At 47.7% G+C, this 22,857-nt stretch overlaps 1 protein-coding gene across 1 annotated transcript in view; it reads left to right on the top strand.

Annotated features, from left to right (window-relative positions):
• The window catches only part of LOC149427611 (kelch-like protein 21), a 39,168-nt gene that overhangs the window by 6,489 nt on the left and 9,822 nt on the right, over positions 1-22,857 (top strand). Inside the window, exons 2-3 of the mRNA XM_089667856.1 lie at positions 3,720-4,792; positions 18,142-18,547. Of these exons, the coding sequence (XP_089523982.1) occupies positions 3,757-4,792; positions 18,142-18,547 (1,442 nt within the window). The 5' untranslated portion in view covers positions 3,720-3,756. The remainder of the gene's footprint in view (positions 1-3,719; positions 4,793-18,141; positions 18,548-22,857) is intronic.

Genomic DNA, 22,857 nt, shown 5'->3' with positions numbered 1-22,857 from the left:
AGGACAAGGACAATGACCCAATCTGACCGTCTGGCCAAATGAGGTCAATGATGTAATGAGAATCCCAACCCTTTCTCATGTCATTACTGATTTTAAAATAGCAATATGGCCATTTTAGGACAAGGACATTGACCCAATATGACTATCTGGCCAAATTGAGTCAATGATGTCATAGGAATCCCCACATGAAGTCTACAGGTTCAGCTCTGGCCCAAACCAGCACACAAGGCTTTTTATAGAATTTACTAAGCTGAACAGTAGTAATGAGTTTTGGTTCAGGCTTGAGTTTGGTTCAAAACCAAAAGGAAGCTGCCATTGCTGGGCCAGTGAGATGCAGGCAGGTGATTCCCCACCATGCACCATGCGGCTAATGTACACAAAGGGGTGGGGATTATCATGTCATTACTGACTTAATATAGCAATATGTCCATTTTAGGACAAGGACTTTGACCCAATATGACTATCTGGCCAAATTGGGTCAATGATGTCATAGGAATCCCCACATGAAGTCTACAGGTTCAGGTCTGGCCCAAACAAGCACAGAAGGTTCTTATAGAATTGACTAAGCTGAACAACAGTAGTAATGAGTTTAGGTTCAGGCTTGAGTTTGGTTCAAACCCAAAAGGAAGCTGCCATTGCTGGGCCAGTGAGCTGCAGGCAAGGGATTCCCCACCACGCAGCTGATGTACACAAAGGGTTGGGGTTCTCATTACATCATTGGCCTCGTTTGGCCAGACAGTCATATTGGGTCAATGTCTTTGTCCGAAAATGGCCATATGGCTATATTAGGGCAGTGATGTCATGAGAATCCCTACTCCTTTGTGTACATCAGCCTCAGGCTCAGGAATCCCCACAGCAAGCCTACAGGTCAGGTCTGATCCAACCAGCACAAAGGGCTCTTTATAGAACTGGCTAAGCTGAACAGTAATGATGAGCTTGGGTTCAGGCTTGAGTTTGGTTTGAACCCAGAAGTTAGCTGTCATTGCTGGGCCAATGAGCTGCAGGTGGGGGATTCCCCACCCTGCAGCTGACATACACAAAGGGTTGGGGGTTCTCATGACATCATTGACCTCATTTGCCAACATGGTCATATTGGATCAATGTCCTTGTCTTAAAATGGCCATGTGGTCATATTAAGTCAATGATGTCACAAGAATATCCACCCCTTGTATCTCAGCTTTGGGGAGGGGAAATTCAAGCTCAATCCAGCTTATTGACTGAGGCATAACACACACGTTGAACTAGATGGACACAAAGAGGTGGGGATTCTCATGTCATGACTGACTTAATATAGCAATATGGCCATTTTAGGACAAGGACATTGACCCAATATGACTATCTGGCCAAACTGGGCAAATGATGTCATAGGAATCCCCACATGAAGTCTACAGGTTCTGTTCTAGCCCAAACAACCACAGAAGGCTTTTATTTAACTTTTCCAACTATGAAACTATGAACTTCAGGGTTCAAATTAAACCCAAGCTCATCCCTACTCAACAACCCATGAACAGAGAAGACCAGATACTTTACAGCAACAAATTATCACTACAGGGAGCATGCAGAAATCTATATAAGGAACAGCATGTCTTTGTAATGGGAATAAACTCTGCGGTGGGTATGGAGGAGCACCTAGTACAAAAGTTCATATCACTCTGAGGACTTTTTAAAAATGTTTATTCAATAAGAGCATATAAAAGCTGCCAGCAGGTCTCAGGGGAAAGGCCTCCCCCCTCCTCAGGGCTTGAGCGGTGGATGTTAACAGAATCACAATGAGATACAACAGAAGACTTATGTTAGAGCTTTATAAAAACTGTCAGTCATAGCGGCCTTAGGAACTGCTGGCTAGGTTTTCATAAAGGGAATGTCTTCAACAGTGAAATGTATCAACACAATTCCTGGAAATGGTTTATTCTTCATTCTGGGATCATGGAAAAATTCCTTTATGCCCCTGTTGCCAACTATCCTCCCAGAACCACTGGTGTATAGAACACATGCAATCCGAGTTTACTCCTACCTATATACAGTTGTTACATCATTGCAAGGTATGGAGCATTTGACTTCATGAGCTTGGGGATGCCCAGCTAATTGGCCCATAGTAAGGTGGGTCAAGAGGAGTTGTTCCATACCTTGTACTGAAGGAAAATTTTTGTTGCCCAAAGCCGATAATGAGAATCTTCCTTGATGCCTTAAAAAATTGAAGGCTTGAATTTGGTTTCATTGGCAACCATAAAGGTTCCTCCTTGAGATGTCTATGCCAAGATGGCTAGTCAGCCCATAGAAAGGTGGGTCAAGAGGAGTTGCTCCACATCCTAGACAGGTGCGCCATGCCTCATCGTGAAGGAAAGTTTTTGTTGCCCAAAGCAGATAATGAGAATCTTCCTTGCTGCGTTAGAATATTGAAAGGTCAAATGTGGATTTATGGGCAACCAGAATGGTTCCTCCCTAAGATGTCTATGCCAAAATAGCCAGTCATCCCATAGTAAGGTGGTTAAGGAGAAGTTGTTTCCACATCTTTGTTCCATGCCTTGTCCTGAAGGAAAGTTTTTTTTGTTGCCCAAATCAGATAACGAGAATCTTCCTTGCTGCCCTAAAACATTGAAAGGTTGAATTTGGTTTTTATGGGCAACCACAATAGTTCCTCCTTAAGATGTCTATGCCAACATAGCTAGTCAGCTCATATTAAGGTGGTTCAGTAGAAGTTGTTCCACATATTTGTTGCATAGCTCATCCTGCAGGAAATTTTTGTTGCCCAAAGCAGATAATGAGAATCTTTCTTGCTGCCTTAGAACATTGAAAGGTCAAAAGTGGATTTATGGGCAACCAGAATGGTTCCTCCCTAAGATGTCTATGCCAAAATAGCCAGTCAGCCCATAGTAAGGTTGTTAAGGAGAAGTTGTTCCACATCTTTGTTCCATGCCTTGTCCTGAAGGAACGTTTTTTTATTGCCCAAAGCAGATAATGAGAATCTTCCTTGCTGCCCTAAAACATTGTTGACAACCACTGGTCTAGGGGGTAAAACATTGAAAGGTTGAATTTGTTTTTTTTTATGGGCAACAACAATAGTTCCTCCTTTAGATGTCTATGCCAACATCTAGTCAGCTCATGGTAAGGTGGTTCAGTAAAAGTTGTTCCACATCCTTGTTCCATGCCTTGTCCTGAAGGAAAGTTTTTTTGTTGCCCAAAGCAGATAATGAGAATCTTCCTTGCTGCCCTAAAACATTGAAAGGTTGAATTTGGTTTTTATGGGCAGCCACAATAGTTCCTCCTTTTAGATGTCTATGCCAACATAGCTAGTCAGCTCACAGTAAGGTGGTTCAGTAGAAGTTGTTCCACATCTTTGTTCCATGCCTTGTCCTGAAGGAACGTTTTTTTATTGCCCAAAGCAGATAATGAGAATCTTCCTTGCTGCTTCAGAACATTGAATGGTCAAATATGGTTTTATGGGCAACCACAATGGCTCTTCTTGAAATGTTGCATACAACCAGTATTGGATTCTACAAAGTATCATGGTAATAGCTATTGAATTAAAGATTTTTTATATTTTATTTAAGTATCTGAATCTGTGGTTTGTGTTGCGTATCACCTCTGTCATTTTCACCAACTGTCCTTAACCTGACTTCTGACTGACTGCATGAAGTGAACACAAATAGTTCTGTTTTCAGATGCTTTGATAAATAACAGAATGCCGCCTATGGTTAACTCTTCTTTGTCTTCCACAGATGATCCTCCGCTGACCCTTGCGTTTGGGTCGTCATCATGGATAACTCTCCCTCCACTTCCCCACCTCCCCCTGACTCCTCTCTGCCCTTTTACGACTCTTCACATGCCCTCCACCTCCTGCGAGGTATTAACGAACTGAGGGCTGAGCACAAGTTCTTCGACATGACTGTGAGCGCTGGAGGGCATGACTTCCCATGCCACCGCACCGTTTTGGCTGCGGCCAGCAACTACTTCCGTGCCATGTTTGCAGGGAGGCTGCGGGAGAGCCAGGCTGAGCGGGTGGAGCTGCATCAGGTCACTGGACCCATCCTGGGTCTGCTGGTGGATTTCTGCTACACTGGCCGGGTGACTGTCACTCAAGAGAATGTGGAACCCCTTCTGCAGGCCGCGGACCTCTTCCAGTTCCCCTCAGTGAAGGAGGCCTGCTGTGCCTATCTGGAGCGTCAGCTAGATGTCAGCAACTGTCTGGAGATCCAGGACTTTGCCGAGGCCTACGCCTGCCGGGGCTTGGCTGAGAGCACCAAGCGCTTTATCCTGGCCCACATGCCACAACTGGCCCAGGCCCGGGAGGTGGAACGGTTGCCGTGGCAACGGATGCTGGAATATATCATGGATGACCGCTTGTGCGTGGACAAGGAGGAGGCGGCTTATCAGATTATCCTTAGGTGGGTCAGGGCTGACCTCCCCCACCGCCAGCACCGCTGGCCTGAGCTCTTCCAGCACATCCGTCTGCCCTTCATCCGTCGCTTTTACCTGTTGGCCCACGTGGAGAGCGACCCCCTGGTCTACTTCAGCCCCTCTTGCTTGAGGCTCATTGGTGAAGCCCGTGCCTTCCAGTCTTCCGAGTACGACCGTCACGACCTGCCCTGCGAGAGAATGAGGCCACGGCCTTCCACGGGACTGGCAGAGATATTAGTGGTGGTCGGCGGCTGCGACCAGGACTGTGATGAGCTGGTGACGGTGGACTGTTATAACCCTCACACGGGGCAGTGGCGGTACCTGGCGGAATTCCCGGATCATCTGGGAGGCGGCTACAGCATTGCAGCACTGGGGAATGACATCTACGTGACAGGTGAGCGGTGATCTTCTGTTAGACCAATTAGTTTGGTCAAAGAAAATCCTACTTTGATTTTAATGTTTTTGGTTCCCTAGGGGTCAAAGTGCATGCAGTGCTTTTGTCTCCACCTCCTAAGTCTAGCTGTGAGGGGCAGATAGAACTGTACTTGGGAATACGCATGCGTGTGTTTATGTGCGTTTATCAGCCATTGATATCTATGAGCGACTGTATGCAATACCTGTATCTCCCAGGCAGCAATATACGGCCCCTCCTTATTATCTAACATCTTGTCCACAGCTCTGGTCCCCGGCAATGGACTGACTATCCTCAGTAGTGTATTTAGATTGCGCCCCCCTCCCCAATGAGAGCATTCAATAAGTGTGTGTATGTATATATGATTCGCTCTCCCTTTCTCCCCCCCTTCTCTCTTCCCTCTCTTTCTCCCTTCCCCCCTCTCTTGCTCTCCCCCTCTTACTTCCCCCCCTCTCTCTCCCCCTCTTGCTTCCCCCCTCTCTCTCTCTCCCCCTTTTGCTTCCCCCTCTCTCTCTCTCCCCCTCTTGCTTCCCCCCTCTCTCTCTCCCCCTCTTGCTTGCCCCCCTCTCTTCCTCCCCCCTCTCTCTCTCCCCCTCTCTTCCTCCCCCCTCTTTCTCCCCCCTCTCTCTCTTTCTTCCCTCTCCCCCCTCTCTCTCTTCCCTCTCCCCCTCTCTCCCTTTCTCTCTTCCCTCTCCCCCCCCTCTCTTCCCTCTCCCCCCCCTCTCTTCCCTCTCTCTTCCCTCTCCCCCCCTCTCTTCCCTCCCCCCCCCTCTTCCCTCTCCCCCCTCTCTCTCTTCCCTCTCCCCCCCTCTTCCCTCTCTTCCCTCTCCCCCCCTCTCTCTCTGCCCTCTCCCCTCTTTCCCCCTCTCTCACCCCCCCTCTCTCTTACCCTCCCCCCCTCTCTCCCCACCTCTTTCCATCTCTCTCTTACCCTCTCCCCTCTCTCTTCCCCCCTCCCCCCATCTCTCTCTCTCCCCCCCCCCTCTGTCTCCCCCTCTCTCTCCCCCCTCCCCCCCTCTCTCTTCCCCCCTCTCTCTCTGTTTCCCCCCTCTCTCTTCCCCCCCCCCTCTCTTCCCTCTCTCACGACAGTCGCTTTGCAACTGCCCTCCCCCATGCCCCACCACATTGATCTTCCTGCTGTCCGCCGCTGCTCAAACGGTCCCTTTCTCTGGGGGGGGGGGGGGGGGGGCATACGCCCGACTATCCTGCTACCTGTCCTTGATTTAAACATAACTTTATATTGAGATCACTGGCAGAGGTCACGGGGGGGGAGGGGGCCATGACTGGTAGTCTGCCCCTGATCCAGGTTATATCTGTGACCCTCCCCCAGCATAAATCATGCACAGCTGGAGCCGTTTGGTGGTTCCTGTAAGCCCCTCCAGGCTTTTCCTTTGTCCCGGCCATGGGAGCGGTTGGCCCAGATCCATGTTGGGTAGACAGGTTCACACTCCTCGGCTTCCCCCTCTTTATGTCACGCGCTGGTGTATTAATAGTCGTCAGCCGCTCTCAATAAACAACTAGAACAAGCAAATACGTTTCGTTTGCAGCGAGAGGACCTCAGTCAGTCCCTGGATCCTAATATTCAAGCAGAGAGTATGGGACTCCAGGCAGATCTAAAAGATACAAATAAATGCGGCTCTGCGATCAATAATACACCATTAAATGTATTTGTTAAATGCAAGCGCTGTAAGTAGCTGAATGGGACCTGTTATCCGCCTCCTGTAGTCCCTGTGCAGAGAGGAAGAAGTGGTACAAGGAGCATGCTGACAGGAGAAGAGAGCAGAGTGACAGAGAGATGAGCTCATCACTGTGTTGCTTCTCCTTTCACTGTCCAGTCACAGGCTGGGGCGGGTTCAGGATGAGTGATGCTGGCCATCAGACTGAGGACATCTAGTGGCAGTAAATAAGTACTGCAGGAGAGGTCTCTGCATTGAAGGTGAAGACTGCAGCAGTTTTGTAATGGTAACGTTTAGTGAGCTGTTCATGATTATCATTTTTTTTTAGCTGGAGAGTCAGTTCTCTAGCACAGGCCTCTCCCTCCTTGCACTTCTAAGCCCTCTCCTCTTCTAGGAGTGTCTAGTTATTGTATGTGCTGGCCCAGCTCCTCCCCCCGCATAACCTTTTTTATGTAGCTGCGATGGAGGAGCGAAGAGGAATACTATAGAGCAGGGATGTCAAACTGGCGGCCCTCCAGATGTTGCCAAACTACAAGTCCCATCATGCCTCTGCCTTTGGAAGTCATGCTTGTAACTGTCAATCTTGCAATGCCTCATGGGACTTGTAGTTTGGCAACAGCTGGAGGGCCGCCAGTTTGACACCCGTGCCCTAGAGGGTCACTTGAGTCCAACTCTGTAATCCTTAAAGTGGTTCTGAAGGCTCAATTGTATGCAAGAAGGTAAAAAAAAAACTTGTGTGTAGCAGCCCCCACTAACACCTACCTGAGCCCCATATTCATCCATGTCCAGGAGAGCCTCAGTTCTCCCGAGACTCCCACTCCTGATTGGCTCACTGGCTGTGATTGAAAGCCTCAGCCAATCAGGAGAGGGAGGGGTGGGGCCGAGCAATGCCTCTGTGTGTGAATGAACATGCAGAGCTGCGGCTCTCGAGTGCACCTGCTCAGGTGCCCCCAAAGCAAGCTGCTTGCTGTGGGGACACCTGACGGGAGGGAGGGACCAGGAGAACTGACGGGGGACCCGAGAAAAGGAGGATCGGGGCTGCTCTGAGCAAAACCACTACACAGAGCAGGTAAGTATAACATGTTTGTTATTAAAAAAAAAAGACTTTAGTATCACTTTAATAAATCACTAAATGTATTTTTTAAATGCAAGCGGCTTACGTTCCTCCTGAAGGTGACCTGGTGCAGCCGGACTGGAGTGCAAGAGGAAGAAGCAGTACAAGGAACCAATCGGTTCATGTGCTGATTGCTCTCTCATCCTGAGTGACAGGTGCACTGCTTCTCCTTTCACTGTTCAATCACAGACCGGGGGGGAGGAGGGTGCAGGACAACCTGGGCTCAGAGGAAGAGGACTGAGTGATGTTGGACACCTTGAGGCAAGAAAGTACTATGAGCGAAATCCTCTGGAATGAAGGTGAAAACTGCAGCAAAAGTTAGTTTTTGTAATTGTATCTTTTTATTGAGCTCTTTTATTTAGCTCTTTATTTTATCTTTTTAGCTGGAGTTCTGCTTTAAAGTAATTTTAAAATACACTATATTGCCACAATTATTGGGCCCTCCCTCCAAATCATGTGATTCAGGTGTTCCAATCCCCTCCATATCATGTGATTCAGGTGTTCCAATCCCCTCCATATCATGTGATTCAGGTGTTCCAATCCCCTCCAAATCATGTGATTCAGGTGTTCCAATCCCCTCCATATCATGTGATTCAGGTGTTCCAATCCCCTCCAAATCATGTGATTCAGGTGTTCCAATCCCCTCCAAATCATGGGATTCAGGTGTTCCAATCCTCTCGATATCATGTGATTCAGGTGTTCCAATCCCCTCCAAATCATGTGATTCCGGTGTTCCAATCCCCTCCATGGACACAGGTGTATACAATCAAGCCCCTAGGCATGCAGACGGCTTCTACAAACAATGGTGAAAGAATGGGTCGCTCTCAGGAGCTCAGTGACTCCAAGCGTGGTCCCGTGATAGGTGGCCACCTGGGCAATAAGTCCATCCTGTGGCATTTCCTGGCTACTAAATATTCCACGCTCAACTGTTAGTGGGATTATAACAAAGTGGAAGCAACTGGGAACAACAGCCACTCAGCCACCAAGTGGTAGGCCACGTCCCATGACAGGGCGGGGTCAGCGCATGCTGAAGTGCACAGTGCGCAGAAGTCGCCAACTGTCTGCAGAGTGAATAGCTAAAGACCTCCAAACTTGGTGTGGCCTTCAGATGAGCCCAACAACAGTGTGTAGAGAGCTTCATGGAATGGGTTTCCATGGCCGAGCAGCTGCATCCAAGCCTTCCATCACCAAGTGCAACGCAAAGCGTCGGGTGCCGTGGTGTAAAGCACACCGCCACTGGACTTTAGAGCAAGGGAGATATGTTCTCTCGCTTCTCTGTCTGGCAATCCGATGGACCTGTCTGGGTTTGGCAGTGGCCAGGAGAACGGTACTTGCCTGACTGCATTGTGCCAAGTGTAAAGTTTGGTGGAGGGGGGGATTATGGTGTGGGGTTGTTTTTCAGGGGTTGGGCTTGGCCCCCTAGTTCCAGTGAAGGGAACTCTTAAGGAGTCAGCATACAAAGACATTATGGACAATTTCATACTCCCAACTTTGTGGGAAGAGTTTGGGGATGGCCCCTGTAACAGCGTATACCCAGAGATGGACGCGGTTCAACCATTTTGGTTTCAACCTCCATCTTGGCAAAGGGATTAACCCTCCTGACAAATATATTTCTCTCTCATTCTTCCCCCTTATCGGAGAGGTCCAGCAACATTTGGCCAGATGTGTGTGAGTTAGGAATGTCATAGGAGCTATAAAGCCCCCCAAGGGAGCCGGGGCCTCCCTGTCCAAAGAACCTGCAAATTGTAACACCTCGGAAGAGATAAGGCAAGCTTTCCCAGGAGTTGAAAGAGATTCCAACCTAATAAACCTAACTCAGCGTAGGTGACAGAATCAGATAACCTCTGTTAAAATCCATCTTTCCCCTGTGTCTCATATCTTGGAATATGAGAGACTTACATAAAAAACAGGCATATCGCCAGATGGGCGATGAGCAGGCGAACAATTTGATGGGTCACTCGCCTTGTCTCGGACACATAGGAAAGCAGAAAAATAGATCTCGTGAACCGTTCAGTGTATAATTTTATAATTCATATCTAATCAATCCTCAGACTTGTCTGCATAATAATCTACCTGCGGGTGGAATGTCACTTGTGCAGCTGGAAAGTTATGAGCCAAAATATGAGTTACGGGAGATTTTGGCTGTAGTTGAGGTATCCACCCACACCTACATGCCCTAAACTGGGTATTGGTCCTTGACTTCAGAGACACCCCCTGCTGGGGGACTTCAAAATAGGCTGTCAGGCCTAAGAGTGAGGTTGAAGACGTCTCCCATTTTAACATCAATACCACCTGGGGAGACTTGTGCCCTTTTGCTCTGAAACTTGGGATCTGCTAACCCAGGACTTTGGCAAGTACCTTAACCCTTTCACCTCTCTCTGATATCTCTTTGCTGTGCTGTTGGTCTCTGTATGTTTATATATATATATCTTTGTTACATTTTTTCTGTAAATATTTTTATTGCACCCATTTGACCTTTTAGTAATAAATCTTTCCTTCTGAAAGTGTTGAACTGTTTCTACAGCTCTTAATTGTAATTTACGAATTCCTGCCTCTAAAAGGGCGCTACCGTGTTTGTTTAGTCCTCTGTATAATCGGCCTGCGGTGACCGTGTTATGCAGACGATTATTTCAATCATTATAGTGTATAGCAGATATTGCTGAGTTTCCTCTTTCTCTGTATAAAAAGGAGGTGGTGGCAGTGTGAAGGGTTAATTGCGTAATTAACCTGACCCAGTAACAATTGCTCAGGCTGACGGTACATCGATCTGTGGTCCATTAGCTGGAAAATCGTTGTGCAGGGTGAAGCTGAGTGTGGCATTGTTACGCACGTGACATCTCGGTTTTAGATTGGCTAGTCCTTTGGTCACGAGTTGGTGAGAAGGTCTGGGGTCTGACGCCGCGATCGTGACAGCCCTTTCCTGTTCCAACATGACTGCGCACCAGTGCACAAAGCAAGGTCCATAAAGACATGGTGAGACTTCTTTGTAATGGCTGCAGGAAGTGGGTGGAGCTGTGCAGAGGTGTCATGGTTGGAGTTGGTGATGTAGATCTGGGTAATGCAAATGAACCTGAAATATTGGCTTTGGAGGGACTGACACATAATATGCTCCGAGATCAGAACTGAAGGAACCCAACTGCTGGAGATGATAGTCCCTTCTTTACATCCTGAGGCTCAGCCCACTTCCTTCCCCTTCTCCTTCACCTTTATGCTGCTTTGATGGGGAGCTGTAAAAATATCAATGGGCCCAAGTCATCCATGAGTTGGACAGATGGGATCTGGGGTGAATGGAGTTAGTTCTGACCCCATGGCCGTACCTTTCCTTAAAATTGCAATAAAGGAGAAGGGAGGCTCCACTCCAAAATGTGCTCTTGGCCCCCATGCCTGCTAAGAATCGTCCCTTAAATCCTACCTCTGGCCTTCCCTTCAGTCTTGCACAGTTGTACCTTCTCCTCTCCTGTATTGAAACGGCTTACTCTGATTTCACTGCACACTGTGAGCTTCTCACAATATGCATTAGAAGCTGCAGCACGTCAGATAGAGCTCCATCTCATTTTCTGGCTGGAGGACGTCCAGCATCCTCTTGCTTTTTCCTCCCCGGTCTGACTGTCCCTGGCCACATCTCTTTCATTGGATTTTGGTTCTTTCAATCACGGAGGCTCAGCATCACATCTGGGTGTTACCTGGTCAGTCCTCATGCAAATACAGCCCTACTAAGAATGCCCACTCCTCCAGACTGACACCCACCCATCAAGACATTTTGATATTTGAATAACTCCTCCCAAGAGCCGGCCCACTGCTTGCATCTAAGCTGAAGTGCTCTTTAGAGAAGAGCTAAGGTAGGGTGTTTAGCACCCTGCTGGCCACTCCCATCAGCCATGTTCTGCATGCATTGCATAGAGAAACGCAGAGACCCAGTGATGACATCACAAGGTATAAATTAAGAATTGTAATGAAGATTTTATTTTAAAATTGTGTTGGCATGGAAGGGGGAGGGAGGACCAGGGAAGGTGATATATAAGCTGATTGAACTCCAGTGGTCCAAGGCGCATCGGTCTTCTTGATGACTATGCTGAGGCTCTTGTAGACATTCAGTGCCGTGTTCAGAGTTTTGAACACGGCCTACAAACCAAGCTGAAGGCAGCATTCACAGCCCGGTGCCAGCTAATGTGCCGTGATTGCCTCATTATGACAAGGTGACAATGACGACGTCCCCAGGGAGTGCCTGCAGCAGGTGCGGGACTGAGGAACTACTATGACAGTCCTTATTACTGGATTAGCCGCGCCATCTGTTCCTAGATTCATGCAAGGTCTACATACAAGGTTCTCCAAAATTCTCAGTACGAGGGCCACATCATGTCATTCACAAAAATGAATGGGCCAAAAAATGTATAAATGAACAAATTAAATTCTACACAAATAAATAGGTTTTACTTGGAGTTTTTTTTTTTTTAATTTATTCAGCATGATACGAATTAGAACTTTAATAAATGGTCCCTATCTGAGACCCTTACATGACTGTCCCCATCAGAGTCCTCCCCCCTTACATGACAGTCCCCATCGGAGTCCTCCCCCCTTACATGACAGTCCCCATCGGAGTCCTCCCCCCTTACATGACAGTCCCCATCGGAGTCCTCCCCCCTTACATGACAGTCCCCATCGGAGTCCTCCCCCCTTACATGACAGTCCCCATCAGAGTCCTCCCCCCTTACATGACAGTCCCCATCAGAGTCCTCCCCCCTTACATGACAGTCCCCATCAGAGTCCTCCCCCCTTACATGACAGTCCCCATCAGAGTCCTCCCCCCTTACATGACAGTCCCCATCAGAGTCCTCCCCCCTTACATGACAGTCCCCATCAGAGTCCTCCCCCCTTACATGACAGTCCCCATCAGAGGCCTCCCCCCTTACATGACAGTCCCCATCAGAGTCCTCCCCCCTTACATGGCTGTCTCCATCAGTGTCCTCCCCCCATACATAACAGTCCCCATCGGAGTCCTACCCCCTTACAAGATGGTCCCCATCAGAGTCCTCCCCCCTTACATGGCTGTCTCCATCAGTGTCCTCCCCCCATACATAACAGTCCCCATCGGAGTCCTACCCCCTTACAAGATGGTCCCCATCAGAGTCCTCCCCCCTTACATGGCTGTCTCCATCAGTGTCCTCCCCCCATACATAACAGTCCCCATCGGAGTCCTACCCCCTTACAAGATGGTCCCCATCAGAGTCCTCCCCCCTTACATGGCTGTCTCCATCAGTGTCCTCCCCCCATACATAACAGTCCCCATCGGAGTCCTACCCCCTTACAAGATGGTCCCCATCAGAGTCCTCCCCCCTTACATGGCTGTCTCCATCAGTGTCCTCCCCCCATACATAACAGTCCCCATCGGAGTCCTACCCCCTTACAAGATGGTCCCCATCAGAGTCCTCCCCCCTTACATGGCTGTCTCCATCAGTGTCCTCCCCCCATACATAACAGTCCCCATCGGAGTCCTACCCCCTTACAAGATGGTCCCCATCAGAGTCCTCCCCCCTTACATGGCTGTCTCCATCAGTGTCCTCCCCCCATACATAACAGTCCCCATCGGAGTCCTACCCCCTTACAAGATGGTCCCCATCAGAGTCCTCCCCCCTTACATGGCTGTCTCCATCAGTGTCCTCCCCCCATACATAACAGTCCCCATCGGAGTCCTACCCCCTTACAAGATGGTCCCCATCAGAGTCACCCCCCCCTTACACGAGGGTCCCCCCCACAGTTCCCCCCACTCCCTTACATGAGAGTCTCCCCCCTTACATAAGGGTACCCACCAGAGTCTCCACCCCTTACACAATGGTCTCCACCAGATTTTTTCCCCTTTCTTGAGGGTCCTTACCAGCATCCACCCTCCCCTTACACGAGGGTCCCCACCACGGTCCCTGCTCCCCTTACATGAGGGTCCCCACCGTTGTCCCCTCCCTACATGAGAATCCCCCCCTTACACGAGGGTTCCCGCCAGAGTCTTCCCCCCCCCCCCCCCGTTACTTGAGGGGCCCCATCACAGTCCCCCCCCCTTACACGAGGGTCCTTACCATATTATTGCCCTCCTTACATGAGGGTGCCCACCACAGTTCCCCCCCTTTACATGAGGGTCCCCACCAGCGTCCACCCTCCCCTTTACATGAGGGTCCCCACCACAGTCCCTCCTCCCCTTACGTGAGGGTCCCCACCGTTGTCCCCTCCCTACATGAAGGTTCCCCCCCCTTACACGAGGGTTCCTACCAGAGTTTCCCCCATTACTTGAGGGTCCCCATCACAGTACCCCTCCCCCCCCTTACACGAGGGTCCTTACCAGATTATTTCCCTCCTTACATGACGGTCCCCACCACAGTCCCCCCCATTTACACGAGGGTCCTCCACCAGATTCTTTCCCCCCTTACATGAGGATCCCCACCTTACATGAGGGTCCCCACCTTCCATGAAGGTCCTCTCCACAGTCCCCCTCCCTTACATGAGGGTCCCCACCAGTTTCTTTCCCCACCTTACATGAAGGTCCCCTCTATAGTCCCCTCCCCCTCCCTTACATAAGGGTCCCCACCAAAGTCTCTCATCCTTATGTGGGTCCCCACCAGAGTCCCATCCCCCCCATCTTACATGAGGGTCCCCCCTTACATCAGAGGAGCAGATAAAATGTTGCAGCAGGCCAGGTTTAGCCCACAGGCCATAGTTTAGAGACCCCTGTTCTGCAAGCTACCACCACATAAAGCCGTCACTCTATCACACAACTAACGTACTGCACAGCACTAAAGCCTCCAAAAAGACGTTGGCCTACAGTATTTTCCCATGTATGGTGGCATCATGGAGGCACTCCTGGGTTCAGGATCCATTTCCTAGGATCTCTGGGCTGTAAAGCACCAGCAAAGCCCTTGTAGGTTCTCCTAGTTATTGTGTCCTCCTGCTTGGTAAGACATACGATTAGGTCACTTTGCCACCTTCAAATGATTCCCAGAGTGTGATGGAGGGAAACCTTTTCTCAGGCTGTCTTGCTGTAGCCACCAGTCATAATGCCCTACCAGCTTTGCTGCATTATCTTGCCCCCCAAAAATCTTCTCTTCTGATTGGTGGCAGTTCTGAGCGTTGGTTCCCATGTACCTCAGGAGCTGCCTGCTTTAGAGAAAATATATTTTTGGATGCTACCACAGCTGAATCATGTGTTATACATGCACAAGTGGGTAGGACACTTCCAACTTAAGTTGAGGTAAAAAAAAACCAAACTTTTTTTAGTTATCCAAAAGTTGGCAAAGCTGGAGCTCCTTCCTCATTGCTGGAGGCCTTCAATTCTGCTACTTCAGGCCTTACAAGAATTTATACAACATCCAACCCCTGATGCAGAGAGTGTTCAGACCCCAGAAACGTGTTGGCTTTTTCAGTTCTTTGACAAAATAACTTTTCCTTGGGCTCCTTAGTGGTTTGGCACTCTTCACGCTAGGGTGACTTTGTCAAACAAGATGTCAGGAATGGACTCGCCTGCCGTGTGGGCTGCAGTACCAGGGCTGACCAGCGGGTGCTCTCAGCAGCCAGAAGCTCACTCCTGCAGTCAGCCAACACCTGAAGCTGATTGCAGGAAGTGTATTTAAGGAATGACCAGGCCTGTGATCAGGGCCTTGGTGTAATGTTTCCCATGAGCCCCTGTACCTGGTATCCTGTGTTCCTGCCTCGTTGCTGACCCTGCTTTGATCCTGACCTCTGCTGACTGTCTCCTGTTGAACCCCTGGCTTGCCTGACCATCCTTCTGCCTGATCCACGGTACCGCGCTGCCCGCTACCTGCTGAACCTGGCTTGTGACCCCGACTATTCTCTGCTTGCTCCTCCTGTACCACGCTGCCCGCACGATACCGACCCGGGCCTGTCTGACTACGCTTTCTTCACCCGACGATCCATCCATCCCGCACGGATCACCTTTAGTAAGTCTGCCTGCCTCTTCCCATCAGACTCCGTTCCTGCACTCCCCTGCCAGTACTCTCTACCACAGCTGGACGCACTCAGGGGTCGCAACCTGGTTCCAGTCTGCACCAAGTCCATCCCCACCATCAGGGGCCCTGGTGAATAGCAGGCGGGGACTTAGACCCCGCGCCCTGAGGAAATCCGTGCTGTGGGCTGCTAGAGACACTGCCAGGCGGCACCTGACAGTACCTTACGGCCTGCCTGACCATTCCACCTCTCCAGCCCTGACTACACCTGTGTTCCTGAAGCCTGCTACTTCCCTGTGTCAGTCCACACATTTCCGGTCATACCCGGATCCCTAACACAAGAGTTCCTCACCGCAGCCATTTAGCTTTAGAAATTGGTTTGACACCCTGCACTATTGCACCAATTATTGGTATTCCCTGCACCTGTTTTGATACCGCTTCAGGTTTTTATTGCTGTCAGTGTCCCCACTGGGGAGATTCACTCTGTGTACCCTGATGGCCATTCTCTCAAAGTAAGAGGAAACGTCCTGGAGGGTTGACACCAGCACAATAAAAAGGAAATCCTGGGATGGGGACGTTTTCTGTTGATAGCTGTCTGAGGGGGAATTTCCCTTGCTTTGAAGAGGTTCCCTCTTATGTGTTGTATTAGAAGATGAACTGGTTGAACTGGATGGACTTTTGTCTTTTTTTTCAGCCAGACTAACTATGTAAGGAACTGCAATGAAATCTCTCCAATGGGACATGAATGTTGGCTTTAGTTACACTTTAACCTGGACATACAGGTTTGGTTGTATAATCTTCTTTAGAAGAACCACACAGGGTGAAGGCCTACCAGGTCGAATATTCCATTTAGGAAGGCCAACCTGGTTGAACACTCTTTTTAAGAAGGCTTGACTGGTTTGCATGTGTATTTTTCCCAGACATACAGTTGTGTTCAAAATAATAGCCGTCAGACATCACTAACCGGATCAATCACTGGTTTTTGGTAGAAATGATATTTCTACATGGCAAATAATTTCCTAGCAGGTGTAGTAGAGTCATAGAAATCCAACAGACCCAACAGTCATGACATGCATGCTGCTGATTCTGTGTCATTGAATCACTCATTGAAAGGGGCGTGTTCACAATAATAGCCGTGTGGAGTTCTATTAGTGAGGTCATTCATTCTTTGATAAACAGGTGGCAATTATTGCCCTTATTTAAGGAAGGAAGGCAGCAAATGTTGGACATGCTGGTTACAGTGCATTTCTCTCTGAAATTCTGAGGAAAATGGGTGGTTCCAGACATTGTTCAGAAGAACAGCGTACCTTGATTAAAAAGTTGATTGGAGAGGGGAAAACATATAAAGTGCAGAAAATGATCGGCTGCTCAGCTAGAATGAACGCAAATGCTTTAAAATGGCAACCAAAACCTGAAAGACGGAAGAAAGTGAAAAACTACCATTGGAATGGATAGAAGAATAGCCAAAATGGGGCGGACTCAGCCAACAATCAGCTCCAGGAAGATGAAAGAAGGTGTGACGTTCCCTGTGAGGACTGTTACAATTAGAAGATGCCTATGTGAAGCCAAGCTATCTGCAAGAAGTCCCTGCAAAGTCCCACTGTTGGGAAAAAGACGTGCTGAAGAGGTTACAATCTGCCAAAGAGCACATTGACCGGCCTAAAGGGAAATGGTGCAACATTTTGTGGACTGATGAAAGTAAGATTGTTCTTTTTGGGTCTAGTGGCCGGAGACAGTTTGTCAGACGACCCCCAAACACTGAATTCAAGCCACAGTACACTGTGAAGACCGTGAAGCATGGTGGTGCAAGCATCATGATATGAGGATGTTTCTCATACTACGGTGTTGGGCCTATTTATCGCATACCAGGGATCATGGATCAGTTTGAATCCATCAGAATACTTGAAGAGGTCATGCTGCCTTATGCTGAAGAGGAAATGCCCTTGAAATGGGTGTTCCAACAAGACAACGACCCCAAACACACCAGTAAACGTGCAACATCTTGGTTCCAGACCAACAAGATGGACGTTATGGAGTGGCCAGCCCAATCCCCGGATCTTCATCCAATAGAAAACTTGTGGGGTGACATCAAAAATGCCGTTTCTGAGGCAAAACCAAGAAATAGAGAAGAACTGTGGAATGTGGTCCAATCATCCTGGGCTGGAATACCTGATCACAGGGGCCAGAAGTTGGGGGACTCCATGCAACACAGATGTACAGCAGTTCTCAGAAACAGTGCGACTACAACCAAATATTCATGAAGTCATTCAAAGGAAAGCAAAATCTTCAAACATTTCTCAGTTTATATAGTGAATGTTTGAGTTTGTAAAGAAGAATACAAACACGGCCATTTTTTTGAACCGTCTAATATTCACTTTTCTTCCATTTTTTTAGAGGAACAACACAAATTTGATGTATTTTTCTTCATGTTGTGATTTGGAATAGAATGTGTCGTGTTCCCAATGCATTTGTGTGGATGGAAATAAAAGCTATTAGAAGGATTTTCAGCTTTATTCACTTATTTCAACACACTGCTATTATTTTGAACACAACTGTATGTGTTATGAATACCTTTTTCTATTTGTGTGTTTTCAGGAGGGTCTGATGGCTCCCGGTTATACGACTGCGTTTGGCGGTATAATTCCAGCGTGAACGAATGGACAGAAGTCTCTCCCATGCTGAAGGCCCGGGAATATCACAGCTCCACCGTGCTGAAAGGCTTGCTTTACGTCATTGCGTCAGACAGCACAGAGCGCTACGACCACAGCGTAGACTCCTGGGAATCGCTCAGGCCCATGTTGTACCCAATGGACAACTGCTCCACCACCTCTTGCAGGGGCAAGCTTTATGCCATCGGGTCGCTGGAAGGCAAAGAAACGATGGTCATGCAGTGCTATGACCCCGACAAAGACTTGTGGTCAATGGTGAACTGTGGCCGGCTGCCCCCCTGGTCGTTTGCACCAAAAACTGTGACACTGAATGGATTCATTTATTTTGTCAGGTGAGTCTTTGGAATATAATCAGTTTGAGGGGGAAGAACATCCCTTTGTTTTTAATTAAAGGGCGAAAGGAAATGCCTTTTCCAGTTTTGTTAGATGTTCCTCGTTAAATGATGGAAACCAAAGGTGACTGAGCTGTGCGCCAAAACTCCAAATGGGGTTCTAGATGGATTTGTGGTCTCCCAAGTTATAAAGTGTGGCATTTTGCTGGGAATGTTATAGCTTTATGGAACCCAAATTGTCCATGATCATGTGACTTGATGAGTATTTTAACATACCTCCATTATTTAAAAAAAATTAAAAGTCAACAGCTACAAATATTGTTGCTGGTGACATTAAAAAAAAAACCAGGTACTTAACCGTTTCAATACCGGGCAATTTTACACCTTCCTGCCCAGGCCAGTTTTCAGGTTTCAGCGCTCTCACACTTTGAATGACAATTGCGCGGTCATACAACATTGTACCCAAACTAAAATGTTATCATTTTCTTCACACAACTAGAGCTTTCTTTTGGTGGTATTTAATCACCGCTGGGGTTTTTATTTTTTGCTAAATTAACAAAAAAAGACCAAAAATTTTGAAAAAAAACCACATTTTTCTTGGTTTCTGTTATAAAAGTTTACAAATAAATAATTGTTCTTCATAAATTTAGGCCGAGATGTATTCTGCTACATGTCTTTGGTGAAAATAACCCAAATGAGGGTGTATTTTTTAGTTTGTAGGAAAGTTATAGAGTTCACAAACTATGGTATAGATCTGAATATTGATCAATCCTGAAGTACTGACAGCCAATCTAATTTCTTGAGGTCCAAGAATGTCAGAACAGTACAGATATCCCCCAAATGTCAGGACGGTACAGATATCCCCCAAATGTCAGGACAGTACAGATATCCCCCAAATGTCAGGACAGTACAGATATCCCCCAAATGTCAGGACAGTACAGATATCCCCCAAATGTCAGGACAGTACAGATATCCCCCAAATGTCAGGACAGTACAGATATCCCCCAAATGACCCCTTTTTGCAGAGTAGACAGTCCGACGTACTTCATAAGAGGCATGGTGAGTTTTTTGAAGTTGTATTTTTTTATCATAATTTTTCAGAAAATGAAAAAATTAAAAAAATTATTTTCACTATTTTGTTTTTTACATACTGTCACCAGGGCAGTACAGCGTCATCATATAACTGGCATGGCGGTGAGCAGGGACACTGACTGGTGACAGTATGAAAAAAAAATATATATATTTTTTTTTAATTTTTTTTATTTTTTTATTATATTTAATTTTTTATTACATTTTTTTTTATTTTTTTTAAGATTTTTTTTTCATATTTTACTACGACCAAAGTAGTACAATGTTACCATAGTAACACTGTACTACTTTGGGGAAGTGATCAGTATTTTTTTTTTTTTTACACAATTTGCTTATAGCAAAGAATTACTTTGCTATAAGCACGCATTTACCTGAATGAAATCGATTCATTCAGCTTTTTTTTTTTTTCTTTTGTGCTTAGCTGTGATTTGGTCACAGCTAATCACATGACATGTGCATGTGATTAGCTGTGACCATTCACAGCTAGGCACTAGTATACAATGGATGGCATCATGAATGAAGCCATTCATTGTATACAACTGTCATGTGACCTGCTGTGATTGGTCACAGCAGGTCACATGGTACCGGCAACGGGAGTCGGTACTCGGATCTGTCATCGGCCGTGTCCGAGGTGCACGGGCGGTGACAGATCGCACTGCTGCGTCGCTCTGCAACCGCGCATGTGCGGGAGCACGCCAAATGGCGTGCACCCGGAAAGCTGCAGCGCTTTTCAAGCCGCCAAATGGCCATTGGCCGGGCGGCTAATGGTTAATAATCTATGGAGTCCAGCACTGTTTTCCCGTGGCTAATTCTTCTCTCTCCTGATGCCGCCATCTTGGATTTGGGATCTGGCTGTGAATAATGTAACTCCTGTGAGTTACATTAGTATTGGCCACCAAATGGCCAGAGATCAAACCCTGTTCTTGAAAGGAGCAGCAAAGAACATGGCAGCAGTGATGACAGGGAGCAAAGCAAGAGCTACGTTCAACACAATGTTCAAGAATGCTCCGTTTTGTTAGAGAAATCTGATGGCTTGGCCATTGTACTGAGAAGCTGGAGGGTTGCCGTATTCAAGGGGTAGACAAACTGGTGCAGAATTTACAATCTCTAGTCAAATCTAGGGGTCATTGAACATCTTAAAGTGAACCTGTTCCACCAAAAAAGGTCCAACTAACACAGTGTTTCTCAACTCCAGTCCTCATGGACCCCCAACAGGTCATGTTTTCAGGATTTCCCTCAGATGAAACAGCTGTGGTAATTACTAAGGCAGTGAAACTGATCAAATCACCTGTGCAAAATAATGGAAATCCTGAAAACATGACCTGTTGGGGGTCCATGAGGACTGGAGTTGAGAAACACTGAACTAACACAAGGCCCGGAGTGGCATCTCCACAAGTTTTAGGTAAATCTTTTTTTCAGGAGGACCTAGAAGTTCTCAGCAGGCAATCCTCAACTTTAGTTCTAGCCCCCCACGGTGCTTTGTTGCCACTTCTCTATTGACCACCATTGATCAGAAGGTGCAATATGGGCTTGCAAATAAAACAGCCAAAAGTCTACGGAGGCATCATGTTGGAGAATTGTTCGTTAGGGTTGGTTTTTTGCAGGATCGGTTCCCTTTAGGAAGTCTAAGAACATTGCTGGCCATTGCCCAGGCTTTGCTGTGGGTTCCAACACTGGGAACATTGCTGTCTTCTTCATTCAGTAAAGGCTTTAGTGTTCTAATTACCAGTGGGCTCCATATTTCATCTCTTGACTTTCCTCTGGCTCCTGACACCCAGGTCTGCTTTCTATCATCTACATAAACACAAGACGAGTCTGCCGGTGTCCTCCCTGGTCACGGCCACTGTATTATTTTGTGCAGGAGGAGTCAAGTCATTGCCATGTAGCTGCAAAATTGACTTTGCAGTGCACCCCCTCCCCCCACCTTCCCATTGTAAGGGGTAAATGCTTGTTATGTCTAGGGGGTAGAAGGATAAGGTGCAATACGTATTCCCTCAGTTCCACTTTCAGTATTTCAGTATATCCATTATATAACTATAGCTTGAATATGTTTTTGGTAAATACCTGAGAAAACTAAAATTGTGCCTAACTAACCTAACTGTATGATAGAGGTGATAGAGACTGCAGACGTGGTACAAGAGATGGTCAGAGACTGCAGATGTGGTACAAGAGATGGTCAGAGACTGCAGATGTGGTACAAGAGATGGTCAGAGACTGCAGACGTGGTACAAGAGATGGTCAGAGACTGCAGACGTGGTACAAGAGATGGTCAGAGACTGCAGACATGATACAGGAGATGGTCAGAGACTGCGGACATGATACAGGAGATGGTCAGAGACTGTGGACATGATACAGGAGATGGTCAGAGACTGTGGACATGATACAGGAGATGGTCAGAGACTGCGGACACGATGCAGGAGATGGTCAGAGACTGCGGACACGAAGCAGGAGATGGTCAGGGACTGCGGACACGATGCAGGAGACGGTCAGAGACTATGAACATGATGCAGGAGATGGTCAGACTGTGGACACGATGCAGGAGATGGTCAGAGACTGTGGACACGATGCAGGAGATGGTCAGAGACTGCGGACACGATGCAGGAGATGGTCAGAGACTGCGGACACGATGCAGGAGATGGTCAGAGACTGCGGACACGATGCAGGAGATGGTCAGAGACTGCGGACATGCTATAGGAGTTGTCGGACACTGGGGACATACTTCAGGCGACTCTCACAGACTTGTGTCTGCTAGAAATCATTGCTATAACAAGGCAAGAGAGAATACAGATTAGTGTCTATAGGGGCACCAAAGGCCACACAAAAAGCGCCCAAGTGCCAGAGGTTGGGCACCAGATGAATGCTTTCTGATCTGGCATTTCCTCAGCAGTTTGGCTGATAATCCAATGTCTATAGAAATGGACCCAACATCCCCAAATATGGGTTCTCAGGAAACAAAACGTTGAAAACCCTTTCCCAGTCGCTTGCGTTCTCCCCAATGCTGCATCTGCTTTCATATGGCTTACCACCATCCACTTCCAAAAACATCAGCGCCTCTGCTTGGCGGGGAACCTAACCATAAAGACCGCTTGGAACTCATTGTGCGTTTACACCCCGACCGTTCCCCAAGGTCTATGGCCGGCTTTGTGTTTTTAGAAGGCCGAGTCTACGTCGGTGACCGACACGGACTTGGCAGGAACCGCGGTTCTTCTATTTTGGAAGAC

This window comes from Staurois parvus, unplaced genomic scaffold (genome assembly GCF_062004578.1).
Source record: "Staurois parvus isolate SC_StPar_1 unplaced genomic scaffold, SC_StPar_1.0 ptg003625l, whole genome shotgun sequence".
Lineage (NCBI taxonomy): Eukaryota > Metazoa > Chordata > Amphibia > Anura > Ranidae > Staurois > Staurois parvus.
This window is presented reverse-complemented; position numbering and strand designations above follow the sequence as displayed.